General features: G+C 40.4%; 1 protein-coding gene across 4 annotated transcripts in view; it reads right to left on the minus strand.

Moving 5' to 3' along the window:
• SYBU (syntabulin) overlaps positions 1-19,089 on the minus strand; it is a 74,016-nt gene that overhangs the window by 11,079 nt on the left and 43,848 nt on the right. For all 4 annotated transcript variants that reach the window (XM_023530779.1, XM_023530780.1, XM_011360362.2 and 1 more), the window contains one exon: positions 2,574-2,676. In XM_023530779.1, coding sequence (XP_023386547.1) covers positions 2,574-2,676 — 103 coding nt within the window. The remainder of the gene's footprint in view (positions 1-2,573; positions 2,677-19,089) is intronic.

The raw sequence follows: 19,089 nt of genomic DNA on the forward strand, positions 1-19,089 counted from the left end.
TCTGCACCTGGGTCAGATAAGAAAAAGTGAGGATAATGAATGAGACATTGCCAATTTCAACTTTCCATCTATTAAGCATATATCTAATTTGCACAGAATTATGTATAGCTATTTTTTGTTTAACACACCGATTTTTAATCACTTAGAAAAATCATGGATTCCAGACCAGAATATTTTCTCTAGGTCACTCAGTATTATTGACATTACTTTGGAATCGAACTGCAAAGACAAATTCCTTTGAAATGCTTAATAAAACTGGTATCTTCAAAACGAAACAGAAACAAACTCATAGATACAGAGAACACACTGATGACTGCCAGATGGGTAGGCGGTTAGGGGACTGGGTGAAAAAGGGGAAGGGATTAACAAGTATAAATTAGTAGTTACGAAATAGTCATGGGGATGTGAAGTACAGCATAGGGAATATAGTCAATAATATTGTAATAACTCGATCTAGTGCCAGGTGGGTACTAGACAAATTGAGAGGACCATTTTGTAAATTATACAAATATCTAAACATTATGCTGTACACCTGAAACTAATATAAAATAATATTGAATGTTAACTCTAATTTAAAAAGAAAATTTAAAAAAAGAAGGCACGATTAAGAGTAAAGCCACATGATTTTATAGACCTATATGTTCTATGTACTTGGGTGGTTTGGTAGATAAACTTTCCCCGAGAGAATAAAAGGTATTTGAGGAGGAAGTAAGAGTTATGGACATTTGAAAAAAAATGGTAGAGGGCTAGGACACAAGAGAAAGTTTGTGGCTGAAATGACTTGAGCTTTGAAATGATAAGTCTTAAGTCACACCATGGAGAATATTACAAAAATGAGGTCTCCAAACTATCATCTAGGCTTGTAGGACATGACCTACAGGCAGTAGAAAACTATAAATAAAATAAAATGATAAAATTGGCTTTTTCAGGCCCTTTCGTTTCTATTTTGCTTCTCTGTTCTTTGATACCTTGTACCACAGGTATGTGCTAATTTCTTGAATGGTTTAGATAAATGGTTTATTCTCAGAGCAACCATGTCTGATTTATATGGAGACTGTTTTTATTCATGTCCTGTGATCCTAGAGGAACTTTATTTCCAAAACAGATGCTGTTTGGGAATAGAGAAATTGTGTTTTTTCACTGTGTACTTCTCTCTTTTGTTACAGCTTTGTCTGGCTTCAGCTTTGTTTTTAACAAACTGTACACTTAGATTTCAGGTCCCTTTATAAACATCAGCCAAAGCTTCTGCTCACCCAAGAGAAATGAGAAATATTTGCTTACTGACTCCTAGAAATGCAAGCTTTTAGAAACTAAACAGTTTTCCTCCAGGAACGGACCTTAGAAAGACATGTAGTCCAACCCCTTCTTTACAAATGTGAACACTGTGGCCCAGGACAGTGAAGTGACTTGACCAGCGTCTAAAGACCAATCATCCCCAAGTGTCCTCTGGCTCACTCCATCGTTTTGTTCAAGTCCCTGTACAGAGCTCGCCTCATCACAGATGTCCCCCGGAACCAGACTAAGAAAAGTATGCCCCCCACCCCATTAATCTCTATATCCTTCCCCTGCACGTTTTAAATTTATTTGTTTGTTTGTTTATCATCTTTCTTTCCCTACTAGGATGAATATAATTTTCATGGAGTTCTGTTCACTGCTATATCTCCAGAACATATCTCATAGTAGATGCTCAATAAATACTTGTTGAATGACTAAATAAAGCCACTGCTGGTAGCAGAGAATCCTGGTACTTACAACCTGTCCTGCCAAATTGAACTCCCATTTCCCCACAGCCCTTCTCTCCGCCCATCCAAACGAGCATTTGTTGACACTTACTATGCTCTAAGCACTGATCCCACACTTTACATGTGTTAACCAATTTAATCCTAAAAATAAACCCTATGAGGTAGGTATGACTATAACCCTATTTTACAGACGAGGCAGCTGAGGCATAGAGAAGTTAAGCAACAACTTGCTCGGGGCCACACAGCCTGTAGGTGGTGGAGCTGGCATTCAACCCAAGGGAGCCTGGCTCCAGAGCCCCACACACTGAGCTACCGCCTCTTTCAGGGGTGGCCACCCATACCTATGAACTTCATACTCCCCACACCCCTTCCCCAAGTGAATATTGGGGGTGGCTAGAAGGTCACAGTGCTTCTTTCACAAAAATGAAAAAAGAAAGCTCAGCTAGAGGAAAGCGGGTGAATTCAGGTAAGAGATGACAGACTCACGAAGGGCAGGCAGGGTGGGACGTGAGAGACTAGCTTGATACCCAGATGAAAACACAAGTGAGTGAGGAAAAGAGAAAGGAGAGAGAAGGAGTGAACACAGAGCCAAGGACTGGACGAGAGACAGCCGTGGGTGGACAGACATAAGCCAAGTCACGTGACCACACAGGTAGAGTAGGGAAAAGTACCAACTTCAAATCACTGTTAAAAACACACACACACACACATCACTCAATGAAAAATAATAAAATACGAATGAACAGTCATCCAGGTGGTTCTACAGAAAGTACAGGGTAAGTCACCTGTGCAAAGCATTTTAATAATTACAGAGCAGGAGACAGTGCCTACTTGCGTGAAAAAGAAGACCGCTTGCTTCCTGCAGCAGACATATGGACCTCAGGAGCGGAAATGCTGCCAGTGCTGCTCGAAGAGCTAAAATCAGCTTCACTACCTGAAAAACAACAGGGGAGAGAGAGGCATGAAGGAACGGAGGCTGAGAATGTGCTGGCCAGTCCCCTGCCTTCCAAGGGCCCTGGCTCCCTGCGTTTGTACTCTTAACTCAGCACCTGGCAGGCTTCCAGAGCGCCCAGGCTCTCAGTGTTTTCCTCACAGCAGACAAGAGAAGACGCAAACACAAGGACCTCATTTCTCAAACACAGCTTAGAAGCAGAGTCAGGCTGGTCTCATAAACAAGCGCCAGTCCTCTGGCAGACTATGGACGGTGACCCACGTCGCGGAGAAGTGCAGGCCTATGAGTCGCACCAACATCCACACGCCACCCAAACTTCATGCAAAACGAAAAGCATACTTGTGAGTCCAAAAGTAGTTTTTCCAAGAGAGTTTATGTTTGGGCTTTTGTCGTCAGCTAGCCATACTTGAATGTGGCACGTTAGGGTCTGCAGATAATCAACCAGTTAGAAGCAGTCAGGAAGAAAGCCTGGGCTCCAGATAACCGCTGGAACGACACTATCTGATTACTGACTTTCCCTGACTGCAGCTGCAGTTTTTCTATAGAAAACAGAACCTTAATGAAAAGCAGGAATTTAACATGTCCAAACAGAATGAAAAAGTTCCCAGTGACAGTGATGGGACCTCTGAATTATATTTAAATTTAAAATTTTAGTTTTTAGGGGCTATGGAAGCATCGTTCATTACGGTACAAAAATTATATTCTGAGTACAGACTAGAGAATGGTATGTAATAAGAAACATGCTGTGTGGTAAAATAATTAATATAAATTCATCTGTAACAACAAAAAAGCATAGTTCTGAAGCTGTAATAATGGAAATATTACATGTACTGCCTGGGGAAGGGAAGGGGAATAGAAGAGACAAGAGAGAACAAGTGGGAAGAAGAGAGGATTAAAAAAAAAATTCCATATGCTTTTGGAAAACAAATTAAGTGTACCATTTGATTTGACTTTGCCTCTCAACTCCTACAACACAATTTCTGGTTTAGAACCTGGAGTCAGCTCGCATTTCTGAGTTGAGGAAAATATGAATAATCTAAATACCTTGAGTTTCTAACAAGCAGTGAACAGTAATTATTATAATAAAAGCTATATATTGAGTGCTTAGGAGGTTCCAAAGCTAATGAGATGCTGTCTATTCTTTGTGTCTTTTGACAACTTTGCAAGGCAGGCACTGGAGAGACCAAAGCTGATGTGCACTAGGCTTGTGGGTGACAAATCCTGCCCAGGACCCAAATCCCTGAGCTACTTCTACAAACCATACACCACCATCTCCCTGATGGCGAGATGAGCCATACATGCAAGATGAGCCCAGACTGGCCCTCTGGTGAACGGATCCTCCCACTGACTGTTGTATTAGTTTTGCTCGAGGGGAAAGTAAGCAACAGCAAGACAGCAAGAAAGAAATCCCTTTCCTGGCTTCCGAGACCTCTCAGGAAGTTCAGCCCCTTCCAGAAAAGCGATCAAGAATGACCCCTGGAACAGATGACAGCAGTGAATTTCAGCTCCCAGCGGCATTCTAGGAGGTTTAGGGTGGCAATTTATTAGGATGGGGACAAGCTATTCCTTCTGGATTTCAGAGACTTTGTCCAATGATGTAATAACTCCAGAAACTCCTCAAACTTAATTAGTTGCCTCTGAGTGATGCACTGGCTAAACTGCAATATTTCACAATCTCAGAGATTGATGATTGCTGGTGGCATCCAGGAACAGCGTAATCCTGACAGCCTAATTCAGCCAGCTTGGTCTGCTAGTAAATTACCAGCATGGTTATTAAATGATAAAGATGGATAATACTTAAAAATAGATATTGTGGTTGCAGCCATCAGGTTTAAGATATTATTTTCTAAAGTAAAATTATTACTGAGACACCCAATTTTCATCCTTAACAGACACACAAAAAGCCATCGATTATAATTCAGTGGCACACACAGAAGTGGAAATTCTAGAATAGAAACAGACAATTGCTGAAAATCCACTGTTGCCTTGTGATGCCTTTGATTGCGGTAATCATGTACTCTGAACTGAAGGGAAAACTTCGTTCTACACATTTTTGCTCCTGGAACTAAATATAGTGAATCTTATGTATTTGCAGGGTGTAAGCTCACTTTGTTCCTGTGCGTTACTAACTTGTCTTCTGCACATCTGAAAGAGATTAGAAGACTCATTCCGGGTCCCCAGCAGCTGCATTCAGGACTATCTGAGTAACATGACAGTGAAACATGTATATGTTTCTTCTCAATTATTTCAGTTGACGATTTGAAAAAATACAAACTATTTGCAGTTTGGTTAATGTAAAGCCAATGCACTCTTTTTAAGGGATACATAGAAAAGTCGATTTTCCTACCTCATCTGATATACTCTCCCCACATTTACTAAGCAAGATAACTAAGAAGCAAGCTGGAGACCTGAGAATCTTCGATTTATATATTAGTTGGCAACAAAGATACAAGGAAGGAGAGGTGCCCTTTATTCACTTCCTTTAAACAGTGTGATCGACTAGGTCACTGTTGTGGGTGCTCCAGTTCACTGCTCTTTTGGATTACTAAAATCATACAAAAAGAGTACCTAACCTAAAAATATAAGCCCTGAATCAGACAGCCTGGGTTCAAATCCCACCTCTACTACTTACGAGAGGGAGGATTTGAGGCACGTTACTTCAGCTCTCTGTGCCTCGGTTTCCTAATCTGTGAAATGGAGATGATAACCATAGCATCTGCCTCATGGTTATTGTAAGCAATGGATGTATGTACGCATTCATATATGTGTGCGCATATACAAACCTGATCTTCGTTGTAAGCTCTCAATAAATGTTGGCCATTGTTATTATTCTGAAGTAGTTAAAAGACAGCTTTTATTATACTATACATTTCCTTTGTAGAAAATTTAGAAAACGGCAATGATCCAGAGGGAAAATGGTGGTCAATACTTGCATTACCACACACACACACACACACACACACACAAGTTAACCTTTTGGTATATAGCTATTCGGCACTCATACTTAATACATTATTATGTAAGCTAATTGGTTTTTTTTTTTTTTTAATATGTGAATATCTTTAAAACATACCAGTTTTGTTCTAGTAAATCAATGAATATGTAGGCTATGTCCAATTTTCCTATTATTAGTAACAAACAGTAAGTGCCAGAAACTATCCTAAGCATCTTTTATGTATTATGTCATTTATTTCTCACGACAGTACAGACCTTATGAGGTAGGGACAATTATCAGTCCTTTGTACAGATACGGCAGAGAAGCTGAGTGACACAAACAAGGTGACACAACTAATGGAAAGTGGAGCCAAGACTGAAACCCAGGCTGCTTCTTAGATAAAAGCGTGGCATTCAGTGGATGTCTTACACAGACATTACCTGCTTATTCCTTCGGCATAAATTCCTAAAAGTAGAATTTTTAAGCCAAAGACGATGTTCAATGTAAAGGCTTTTGATATATATTCCACAGGGACTTTGTAAATAGCATTAGCCTAAAGCAGTTTTTGTGGTCAAGAGTATTTGCCCCCACCTGCCTATGTGTAGACGCCCGACTGGTAAATCTCTGACGTCCAGGGAAACAACAGAGTGTGGGAAACAATATTTGGTTGTTGGAAAGATGTACTTGAAAAAGCTGAAGAGAAGTTAAAATACGCATAGCTAAGTCCTCCTCATCAACACTGTCTTCGCTCCTTATCAATACCGTCTTCAATTAGCTGCCGCGGTTGGTGGAGCAGGACTCCAGGACTGAACGGGGAGGATAAACCTGATGACCTTGAAGTCACCTCGTGGGGCCAATCTTGATGACAGAGCATCCTGCAGCAGAAGGCATTTCCAACTATTTCTGGTGGCCTCCAGAAACTTTGGTGGTTTTCTGTTTGGTAGTATTGCTGGATTCTCTGGGGAGGTGTTATTTTTATTCATAACGTTAGGCTAATAAGCATCCTGTGCATATGATGGTAAGGTCGGGAATTAGAGAAGGAAGGAAAAATGGAAACAAAAAGAATATGTTCAAAAACTGATAACTAGACATTTTTTTAAAAAAAAAAAAACACTGCCTGCGATCTGGTCTCTGAGGACGTTATTATTTTTGCCTGCTTTCAGGATACTGCGAAGTCCCAATACATCAGGGTATCACAGGCCTCTGAGAACAGAGCAATCCTAACATCCACAAAGCTGTAGCAAACCATTCTAAACCAGGGATCGGAGCAACTCCAAACTCTCCTTTATCCTTAAGGGGTCACCACGAAGCTATCAAATTAATTCAGATTGGCCACCTATAGCCCCAACTCAAATAGAGGCAGCAAATTAAAAAAGAAAAAAAAAAAGCACAACAAACCAATCCCTCATCCCTTTATCTTCTCACCCCTCGTCCCCCCACACACATACACAGATCTTTTATTTAAATGTCTCCAGGGAAGAGAGATGAGCCATTTTCACTGAAGCCAAGTAGAGCTATTAAGGGAGCAGCTGGGGCAGTGGATAGATGTAATTATAGAAAACACTATAAAAGAAGCTAAAGTAGATGCAGTAGAACAGATTCTTAGCTGCAAAGCTTTGGGGGATCCAGCTAAAGAATAAAAAAAATGCTTCATGGCTTAAAGAGGACTTTTGTTTTAGTTTTTGTAAACTACTCTCTGAACCCCCCATGGATGTTTATGTCAGAAGGGAAATATTTGATCAAAAAGGTCAATAAATTATATACATATGTGCGTGTATATATATATATATAATTATATATACACGCACATATGTATATTTGCATTTCAGAACAGAATTCTTCTGAAAAATTGTAAACATTTTTATTTATATCATAATTTTAGAAAATATCTTCATTCTGATTTATGTGAGATGGATGAAGTCATAGACTTAAAAACAAATGTATAAACATTTAAAAATAAAAAGTTCATATTTAAAGTATTTAGAAGTGAATAATTTTGTATTGATAAATCTAGCGGTCAAAAGAAATAATAAAGTTAAAGAAATTATTTACAGCATATGATAAAGGGTTAATCTCCATAATTTATCAAAAGCTCATACAAATTTGAAAAAGAAAACCTAACAGGAAAATGGGCAAAGGACATGAACAGCAGGCTCACAGAAAAAATCAAGAAAAACAAATGACCAAATACATGAAAAGCCATACGATTTCATTAAAAATGAAATATATAACATTAAAAATGTTAAAGAAAACAAGAGGATTTTCTTCATCGAATTGGCAAAGAATAAAAAGCCAAAGTTTGATAATACTGATTTTCTTCAGGATTTGGGGAAACAGACACTCTGATAAGAGTTAGAGAGAGTGTGAACCGAAGCAACGTGCATACAAAGAAAGCTATACTGCTAGGAATTTATCCTGCACAGAAGCATCCAAAAAGACAATGGAATTGTCCATCGATAGGGACTCTAATCATGAAAAGGAGTGACATGAACGTGTGTGTGCTGAAGTGAAGAGATCTGGAAAACCAGTTATTGAATAAATAAAGCAAGATGCAAACTAGTGGGTGTGGCATGTCTGCTTTTGTGTAAAAAAATCTTTAAATACTATATAACCTGCTATTTGCATAGAACCCTTTTCTGGAGGGATCAGAATAGATCTGTTAACAGTGGTTTCCTTTGGGAATGGCACAGAAAGGCTATAAAGAGACTCTTACTTTCTTTTTTATATCTTTCTGAGCCACCTGGCTTTTCTAATCATATGTATATTACTCATTATAAAAAAATATAATAAATAGGAGTACAGTGCGATTGTAGACAATTAGTTTTTTTTATTTAAAAAGTCTACATTTCTAAAGGAAAATTATTCAGAATAAAAGTAATTATACCACATAATGTGGTATTAAGAAGGCTTTGGAGTCAAGCCACATGGGTTTGAATCATGGTTCTTTCCTCTGTGAAACCTTGAGCAAGTTATTTACTATCTCTCTCTGTCTTAGTTTCCTCATCTGTAAAATCAGGATAGATAATAAGTATTTCAGAGGGATTGTGGGAATTAGGTGAATCATGAAAAAAATTAGAACTCTGCCTGGCATATAGCAAATACTCAATGTTAGCTTTTATTATTTCTAGCTAGAACTACAGGTACAGTGGCCAAAAGGCCAGAAGAAGGCTTTTCAAACACCTTTCTCTTAAAAAATCCCACAACAGGAAATGCCTTATTCCACTTAAGTCATACATTTTTATAAACAGTCTTTACAAAAGGTGATTTTCCCCTCAGCCATTCTTCAGTAGAGAGCATTTTTCTATTTTTTACTCTGTGTGTGTTTGTGTGTGTGTGTGTGTGTGTGTACGTGCGCACACGCACACACACATACGCAACAGACTACGTCTAAAGATCTACAGTCGTACAACAAACTCTTCCTGGCCTCCTCCAAAAACTAAAATTGCTCCTGGGTTCGAAGCCTGCCTTTGGAAAGCCCCAGGGTAAACACACAGGTTTATAACAGCTGCATCTTTTAGCAGAGACCAGTCACCTGAGCCACATAGCTTTGGAGATTTGAGAAAGGGAAGGAGCGTGGGAGAGGAGGCCCAAGAGGGCCACCAGGGTCAAGGACAACTCCACCTAATGCATTCCTTTATCTTGAGCCGGCTCTACTTGTCCTGGCAGAAATACAGGCAATCCACCCGCTGACCAAGAAAGTAGATGAAAGAAATGATAAAGGTGTAAAGGGACTGCAAGAAAGGAGGAGGAAGTAAAAATTTCTCACCAGGGCAAAAAGTTTATTAATTTCCCACAGGGAACCAGGATACATCTAGTCTCCCTCTGCTTCATCCCTAGATAAAATTAAGAGTGCCTTAACCAACCTCAGTAGAGTACAGGGGAGGAGAATGGGTGCTGTTTGGCTTTGTGAATGATCACCCAACCTCCCTTCATTAGTAGTAAATAAATAGGTGGTCGTGTCAATTTACCAGAGATGGCCAAGAGAACGCTAGAGATCAATTGGTTCAATCAGGGGCCAATCAGATGCCTCTTGCATTCTCCAGTGTTTCTGCCATGCACCACCCAGCATCACCAGAGGGAGGCGCCAACCTGCAAATTCACACACCAACTAGCTCAACCTAAAAAAGGCACTGTAAAGCTTGGCTCCACCTCTCACTAGTTATGTGTTCTTGGTCAAGAGTTTTTGATTTCTCTAAACATTAGTTTCCTTATTTTTATATACGCACATATACATATATGTATATACAAACACATACATGTATATGTGTGCACGTATGAATTTTTATAAGCACCCGCCATGTGTCATGTGTCAAGCCTTGCTCTGGGTGAATAAGGATTCCTACCTTGTAGGGTTGTGAAGCTGAATGAAAAGTGAAATGCATGGGAAGTGTTTGACATGCTCATAAACATAAATCTTATAATTATTATTAATAATGCAATGATTCCTAAAACTTGCTGTGCATTAGGATCATCTGGGGCATTTCAGAACAGAATTCTTCTGAAAAATTGTAAACATTTTTATTTATATCATAATTTTAGAAAATATCTTCATTCTGATTTATGTGAGATGGATGAAGTCATAGACTTAAAAACAAATGTATAAACATTTAAAAATAAAAAGTTCATATTTAAAGTATTTAGAAGTGAATAATTTTGTATTGATAAATCTAGCGGTCAAAAGAAATAATAAAGTTAAAGAAATTATTTACAGCATATGATAAAGGGTTAATCTCCATAATTTATCAAAAGCTCATACAAATTTGAAAAAGAAAACCTAACAGGAAAATGGGCAAAGGACATGAACAGCAGGCTCACAGAAAAAATCAAGAAAAACAAATGACCAAATACATGAAAAGCCATACGATTTCATTAAAAATGAAATATATAACATTAAAAATGTTAAAGAAAACAAGAGGATTTTCTTCATCGAATTGGCAAAGAATAAAAAGCCAAAGTTTGATAATACTGATTTTCTTCAGGATTTGGGGAAACAGACACTCTGATAAGAGTTAGAGAGAGTGTGAACCGAAGCAACGTGCATACAAAGAAAGCTATACTGCTAGGAATTTATCCTGCACAGAAGCATCCAAAAAGACAATGGAATTGTCCATCGATAGGGACTCTAATCATGAAAAGGAGTGACATGAACGTGTGTGTGCTGAAGTGAAGAGATCTGGAAAACCAGTTATTGAATAAATAAAGCAAGATGCAAACTAGTGGGTGTGGCATGTCTGCTTTTGTGTAAAAAAATCTTTAAATACTATATAACCTGCTATTTGCATAGAACCCTTTTCTGGAGGGATCAGAATAGATCTGTTAACAGTGGTTTCCTTTGGGAATGGCACAGAAAGGCTATAAAGAGACTCTTACTTTCTTTTTTATATCTTTCTGAGCCACCTGGCTTTTCTAATCATATGTATATTACTCATTATAAAAAAATATAATAAATAGGAGTACAGTGCGATTGTAGACAATTAGTTTTTTTTATTTAAAAAGTCTACATTTCTAAAGGAAAATTATTCAGAATAAAAGTAATTATACCACATAATGTGGTATTAAGAAGGCTTTGGAGTCAAGCCACATGGGTTTGAATCATGGTTCTTTCCTCTGTGAAACCTTGAGCAAGTTATTTACTATCTCTCTCTGTCTTAGTTTCCTCATCTGTAAAATCAGGATAGATAATAAGTATTTCAGAGGGATTGTGGGAATTAGGTGAATCATGAAAAAAATTAGAACTCTGCCTGGCATATAGCAAATACTCAATGTTAGCTTTTATTATTTCTAGCTAGAACTACAGGTACAGTGGCCAAAAGGCCAGAAGAAGGCTTTTCAAACACCTTTCTCTTAAAAAATCCCACAACAGGAAATGCCTTATTCCACTTAAGTCATACATTTTTATAAACAGTCTTTACAAAAGGTGATTTTCCCCTCAGCCATTCTTCAGTAGAGAGCATTTTTCTATTTTTTACTCTGTGTGTGTTTGTGTGTGTGTGTGTGTACGTGCGCACACGCACACACACATACGCAACAGACTACGTCTAAAGATCTACAGTTGTACAACAAACTCTTCCTGGCCTCCTCCAAAAACTAAAATTGCTCCTGGGTTCGAAGCCTGCCTTTGGAAAGCCCCAGGGTAAACACACAGGTTTATAACAGCTGCATCTTTTAGCAGAGACCAGTCACCTGAGCCACATAGCTTTGGAGATTTGAGAAAGGGAAGGAGCGTGGGAGAGGAGGCCCAAGAGGGCCACCAGGGTCAAGGACAACTCCACCTAATGCATTCCTTTATCTTGAGCCGGCTCTACTTGTCCTGGCAGAAATACAGGCAATCCACCCGCTGACCAAGAAAGTAGATGAAAGAAATGATAAAGGTGTAAAGGGACTGCAAGAAAGGAGGAGGAAGTAAAAATTTCTCACCAGGGCAAAAAGTTTATTAATTTCCCACAGGGAACCAGGATACATCTAGTCTCCCTCTGCTTCATCCCTAGATAAAATTAAGAGTGCCTTAACCAACCTCAGTAGAGTACAGGGGAGGAGAATGGGTGCTGTTTGGCTTTGTGAATGATCACCCAACCTCCCTTCATTAGTAGTAAATAAATAGGTGGTCGTGTCAATTTACCAGAGATGGCCAAGAGAACGCTAGAGATCAATTGGTTCAATCAGGGGCCAATCAGATGCCTCTTGCATTCTCCAGTGTTTCTGCCATGCACCACCCAGCATCACCAGAGGGAGGCGCCAACCTGCAAATTCACACACCAACTAGCTCAACCTAAAAAAGGCACTGTAAAGCTTGGCTCCACCTCTCACTAGTTATGTGTTCTTGGTCAAGAGTTTTTGATTTCTCTAAACATTAGTTTCCTTATTTTTATATACGCACATATACATATATGTATATACAAACACATACATGTATATGTGTGCACGTATGAATTTTTATAAGCACCCGCCATGTGTCATGTGTCAAGCCTTGCTCTGGGTGAATAAGGATTCCTACCTTGTAGGGTTGTGAAGCTGAATGAAAAGTGAAATGCATGGGAAGTGTTTGACATGCTCATAAACATAAATCTTATAATTATTATTAATAATGCAATGATTCCTAAAACTTGCTGTGCATTAGGATCATCTGGGAAGTTGAATAACAGTGCAGATTTCTGGGCAATGTTCATAGAAATCTCAGTTCAGAAAATATGGGGGGGAATGTAGGAATCTGCATTTTCAGTAATTCCCATAGATGGCTGTGCGGCAAGTAGTCACTGACCAGGTTGTGAGGAGGAGAGCCCCAAAGATAAGAGCAACTGGAATCTCTCTCCAGGTCTGGTCAAATGACAAGGCCTTTCCTCCTGGGGAAGTGGAGTGAGTGAGAAGTTAAGGTAGAGAGGCAGCCAAGAAGAGTAATTCACAGGCAAAATACACAGGAGAGATGGGTTTCATTTACAGTTGCCTGTCTCCCCACAGCTCTCCAGAAACACCTTCCTGGCCTAAATGCATTTCAGAGGATTGGAGGGGAAACGGGGACAGAGAGAAGGCACAGGTTGTTCAAAGCTGGCCAGTTCCAGCCAAACCCACGTGCACAAATGTTGGTCTGTAAAACTTGTAGGAAACTTAGCAGTTGACCCATGGTTTATACTGGTCTAAATTTCTGCCCCTTTAAAAAACTAGCTGCAGAGCCTGGCACTTCTATTTAAGGAGACGTATTTATCCAGTGTTTACCAAAATGAGGCGTCTGTCCTCCATGTCTGGCAGGAAAACCTAAATCAGGGAAAAGCAGCACCTGAGGTGCCGGTGGGTGGTGGGTTCAGAGCAGGGGTGTCACTCTGGGGGAGTTAATAGAGGAGGGAGGAGGTGAAGGGGTGGGAGAGAGAAATGGAGACTGAGATGCCACCACCACTAAAAAGTCATGGTCGGGCGAGGATCTGTCTGTGACTATAAGTCCCAAATATAAAGGAGGAGGACAAGATTGGTCTTTGTTGAAGTCACCTCGTTTTCCACTCTTCTCAGTGAGGCGGTGCTGTCTGCAAGCAGCTAGAGACTGTGAATGGAACTAAGCATCTACTTGCTAGGAAAAAGATGACATAATTTACAACTCGCTGCAGAGACATGCAACAAGGGCTCTAAAACAACACAACTTTTTTTTTTTTTAACCTCGCTTCTGTCCCTAATTGACTCTAAGACCTACTAGCCTAGACGGCCTCCCCTCATCCCTGTCACCACCGTGTGACAGCCTCCAGAACACACCCTACATATTCGCTCCCCACGAGCAGGTTCCTGTCCACTTTTGGCAGCAGCACCAGGAGTGTCCTGGACCATGATCTACACTGATGTCGGGTCTCACACCTGCCTCGCTCCCTGGACCTTCTCAGCAGCGCTGACCACATTCACTCCACGGAATAGTCTGCCAGCAGTTACGTCACTGGGCCTGGCCAGCACTCGGCCGCGCTCCGCTTCAAATACCTCGACGTCCTCACACCACCTGCATCACGAGAACTAGAACGTGTCACTAACTTACATCTACCTCTCTCATCCTGTCACCTGTTCACCATTTCCTTGCTCTCATTTTCACGAAGAATGATCACATCTATACATATTCCTAAAAGGTAGATTTATGTTGTTCTCTGCTCTGTTTTTTTATAACAGGTTGTAGTGCCTTCATTTGACTGCTAATATTTTATTTGTATGACATACTATAATTTATTTCTTCATTCTCCTGAGGATGAAAAAATGAGTTGGGTTTATTCCAGTTACTCATCTAGCTAGATTTTCCATTCTGATAAACATCTATTTGCATTTCCAGAGGCACAAGTCTCCCTAAGGAAAAAAAAAAAAAAAAAGAGTAAATGCACTTTTATGTGATGTTCCACAGGCAAAAAGAAATGCTCTTCGGATTATTTGTCCTTACACCCCTGTCCTTCTCATTGTTACGGAGAATCAAGAGTTAAAAGTCAAAGCAGAATCACTGCATAACCTCATCCCAGTTTTAGGATCCAACATGCCTAAGGTGACCCTTCGTCCTAGGGCGACCCTTTGTCCTAGGGCTGTTCGGACCCTGAGTAGCCCTAAGAGATCAGGAATTACCTAACGTCATGTTAGGTCTGGCTTAGGTCACTCCACGACCTTTTCCCTTAGTCTTGGCGATGAGACCAGCCCATGAACGTAAGAAGCTGACCCAGAGTTACCAAATTATGCATATTACCTCATTGGGGCGGCGGGGGGGAGGGAACCCCATGTCCCAGGGTGGGAAGAAAGGGGGACAGGTGGTGGCATCCTTGTGAGTATGTGCTAGTGCTTGATGAAGCCCAGGACTTGGTTAATTACCTAGTTCTAAGGGCAAATTCTGCGCTTGAGATGAGTAAGGGAAACGTCTGAGTTTTAAAACAGGCCCTGCCGTCTTAGAGAAGGGGGAGGGACTGTGCAAACGTTTCTGTCTTAGAAAGCAAATGCCCTGCTTCAGAATCGTGAAAGCCAAAGTAAAGATTTCTGCTTTCGATTCGGATCCAAGCATCTACCTGTTACATCTGATACTTGTTGCTTCATCGTCCTGTGAATTTAAGTAACTAGGTCCGTGGAGCAAATCAGGCAGTTGAAAGATAGATTTTAAACCATCCTTTGCTCCGAAATCCACCAATCACCTTCTCCTTCTCCTATGACAGTGGCTCTCAAAGTGTGGTCTCAAACCAGCAGCCTCTGCCTCCCCTGGAAACTCATTTGAAATGCAGATTCTCAGGCCCCACCCCAGACCTAAGGAGTCAGCAACTCAGAGTCAGGAGTGGGGCTCAGGAACTGGGGTTTCAACAAACACTTTAGAATCTGGAATCTGAGAACCACTGCCTCTGGTTGAGGCCCCCCACGCAAGCTTCCTGAGAAACAGAGCAGGCTTGACTGGCTTTAAAACAGAGCTGCACACCACAGAACACATTTTGGGAATCATTTTTACAAATTTCACATTCAACATGAGTCTATTTCTTCATTTACTTGGCATAATATTGAGTGTTACTAAACCATGCTTCGTCTAACTGACAACACCTGTGTAACAGCTGTGGTTAAAAAGCAGATTCTAGCATAGGAGGATTCCACGTTCTGATATCTGACCCTTCATTTGATGACAGTGTACCGTCAGGAAATGGCTTAACCTCAGTCCCCTCACTCTAAAAAGAGATCAAAACAGTGCCTATCGCATGGGATCACTGTAAGAATTAAATGACATAATGGGGACTACTGTAAGTGAATAAATTTTCATCATTTATTGGTCCAGTTATCCATAGAGTTGGTATGTGTTGGTAAACATTAAATTTCTCTGAGAATTCTTGCATACGAGCACCATAAGTGTGTGTGTGTGTGTGTGTGTGTGTGTGTGTGTGTGTGTTTAAGTACTGTGACTTAAGAAGGTGAAGTGTTTACTACATGACTAAACTCTAATACTAGTGATAAATTTATAGTTTACCCTGCTTCTCTCAGCACTGGTCAGAAATGGCCTAATAATTCACACACTGTTCAGTGTACTTCACACATATTCTCATTTAATCCTCACATCAACCTATGAGACAGGTACAATTTTATTCCCATTTTACAGTTGAGAGAAGGGGAGAACAGGTCCCTTGCTCAAGGTTACACCGATTATAGTGAAGCCGGAATTTGAAGGTGGGCATTTAGACTTGAGAAATACCATACTAATAAATGTACCAAAATATGCCTTAACGAGCAAGTATACACATCTGCATGAAACTTCAAGAGTTGGGGAAAATTTGATTTCTCTGTATTTGCTTGCTTATGCAAAGGGCTTGCTGAAACCTGCAAAATTCATTTATAAAGTCTGCAGCCCAAAACTTAGAATGCAAAAAGCATGCAGCCTGAAAAGATCTCTGTCTTGTTCACCACTGTAGCCCCAAAGCCAAGCACAGTGTTTGGAGAATCAGAAGAATATTTATTGAATGAGGAAAGCAGGGGTCTTAACGAGATTAACATCGCTCTGCTCTGCTCTGCATCTCTTATCAGACAGAGCACAATTAGTGAACACTCACTTGCAAGGAGACTGCTCTTTTAATACCACATTAGCCCTTGGGGCTGAGCCATTCACCAATTTTCAACAGAGATAATAGGAATGACTCTTCATTTTAAAACAAAATGTTGACATATCGTGAATACGCTTTAAGGAAGTATTGCTATTTTAAACATCTAACAGAAAGAGGTTTTTCAAGGTGTTGTCTGGGACCATCGGCATCAGTGTCACCTGGACTATTTGCTGAAAATACAGAGTCTTGATTCATACCCCAGATCTGCTGGCTGAAATTTCCTCAAGTCATTCCCATAATCCATTTTTACAAATTTCTGGGGTGATCTTTCAGGCACACTAAAGTTTGAGAATCATTATAATAAATAACTCCGGTTTTCAATTTCTAAGTTGCAGCCACTTGCTCAAATCTGTCTGTTCAGTAACTCCGTGAACTGGCTGCTTCTTCCCATCCTGAATGCTCCACTCCAGGCCATCATCATTTCTCGCCTGGAATTATGAAGCAGCTGCACACCGTGTCCCAGCTGCTCCTTGTGGCCCTGAGCATTCCATCCTCCACTCTGCTCCAGAGCATAAATCTCATTAGGTGATGCCCCTGTTGAAACCCTTTAATGGCACCCCATGTCCTTAAAATAAAGCCCCAACTCTGCAGCATGATTTATAGCCCTTTGCTGCCACCACTGCTCCCCCAGCCAGCGGAATCATCACATTTCCTGAAGGCAGCACAATACTCTATAGATGCCCAGTTTTCACACATGCTATTCCCTCTACCTGGATCATTTTCCTGTCCCTCTGGGCCTGGCTAACTATTTACTACCTGTTCCTCAGATCTCAGGTTAGCTTCTGCCTTTAATTCCCTCAGGAACTCCTCCTCGACACTCTGACCCCACCTGGAATTTAATGAGCATTTATACACTGCACTGCAATCTCTGTCTGCAATTTCCTAGCACAATGTCAGCTCCTCGAGGGCTTGCTCATCACTGTATCCCAGTGTCTGATGAAGCATTTAGCACATAATAGGTGCTGTCACCCCCAAAGTTTTCAAAGTATTAAAGGATTCTCTGCTCTTGGCACTTATTTAGCAATGGCTCCTGGAAAAGTTTTCTACTGAGTTACCTTCCTCTTTCCATTTAGGCTGGGTTGACAGACTGGTGTTGTTTACAATTAAGATAAATATTCCTTCTACTCTCATCTCTGTCCCAAGTCTCTTAAAACTCAAGTTTTCAGCATAAAACTTAGAATGCAAAAAGCATGCATCCTGGGAAGACCTCTGTCTTGTTCACCACTGTAGCCCCAAAACCAAGCACAGTGCCTGGAGACTCACAAGAATATCGAAAGAGGAAAGAAAAGTACTGAAAGAAATTACAGGTATATTTGTGGAAAATACACTACTAATTTTTCAGAAATCAAGAAAGAAGGAGGTAGCATGTTGGAGATAGACAAAAAGCATACAGGATATCAAAGCAGAGAAAAATAAATAAATTCTGAAGATCACCAAGTGCTAAGTTTGGTGTTGATGTCCAGTAAAATTGTAGAAAAGGTCCCTTTATAAGGCAAGTAGGAATAGCAAGAGTTCACTGAGATATGAAAAACAATTCTCACTTCCTCTTCTGATGAAGTTATGATTGTGGGCTGCCACATAAATCACACATGTGGAATTCAGCAAACACTTAGTCAAAACACTTAGGAGAGTCTTATGAACGAGTTTGGCATGTGCACTGCATGACTACACAGTTCAGTACCCGAAGGATCCTACTAATGGATTGCTTGTCAATCTCTAGGGAAATCTCTAGTAACCTGTCACCTGGCTCCATCCTTGCCCTTATCCTTCTTAACATGCTTTATTAATGACATGAATGAAAACATGGGAGGCATGCTGTTGACAGCTGACCACATATTACACAAGCCTTGAAGAGATAACACAGCGAATGACAAAGCCAGATACTAATGTTACTAGACACTGTGTACTAAAAGCCAGAGCTGTCAAGAACTCTGTGTCTGCTATTTCCTTTCATCATTTCTCTCAAAGTCATACAGAGTACGGACGAGGAAACTGATGTTCTGATTGATGATGAGATTTGCCTCACGTCACAGGGCTAGTAAACAGCAGAGCTAGCTTATCTTACTCCAGAGTCTGCTTTCTTCTTGGCCCCCTCTGCCTGGTATCGTATAATCAGAATTCATAAAGATCTAAGAACTGGAAACCAAGATGATATTCATGATATTCAATTTAGCCCATTTCAAATATGTGTTGAATCTTGCACATGCTACGGCAGTGGGCGGGTGGGGGATCATGGAGAAGAACAGTTCTGGTGCTCGAGGCTGCTTGTAGGAGACGAGATGTCTAGACCAACAACTAGGATATGAGGTAGGACATGATGAGTGCAACACAGAGAGAGGGCACTAAGAGAACACAGAGGAAGAAGAAATACGCTCAGCTATGGTGAGGGGAAGC

The sequence above is a fragment of the Pteropus vampyrus genome, unplaced genomic scaffold (genome assembly GCF_000151845.1).
Source record: "Pteropus vampyrus isolate Shadow unplaced genomic scaffold, Pvam_2.0 Scaffold54, whole genome shotgun sequence".
NCBI classification, from domain to species: domain Eukaryota; kingdom Metazoa; phylum Chordata; class Mammalia; order Chiroptera; family Pteropodidae; genus Pteropus; species Pteropus vampyrus.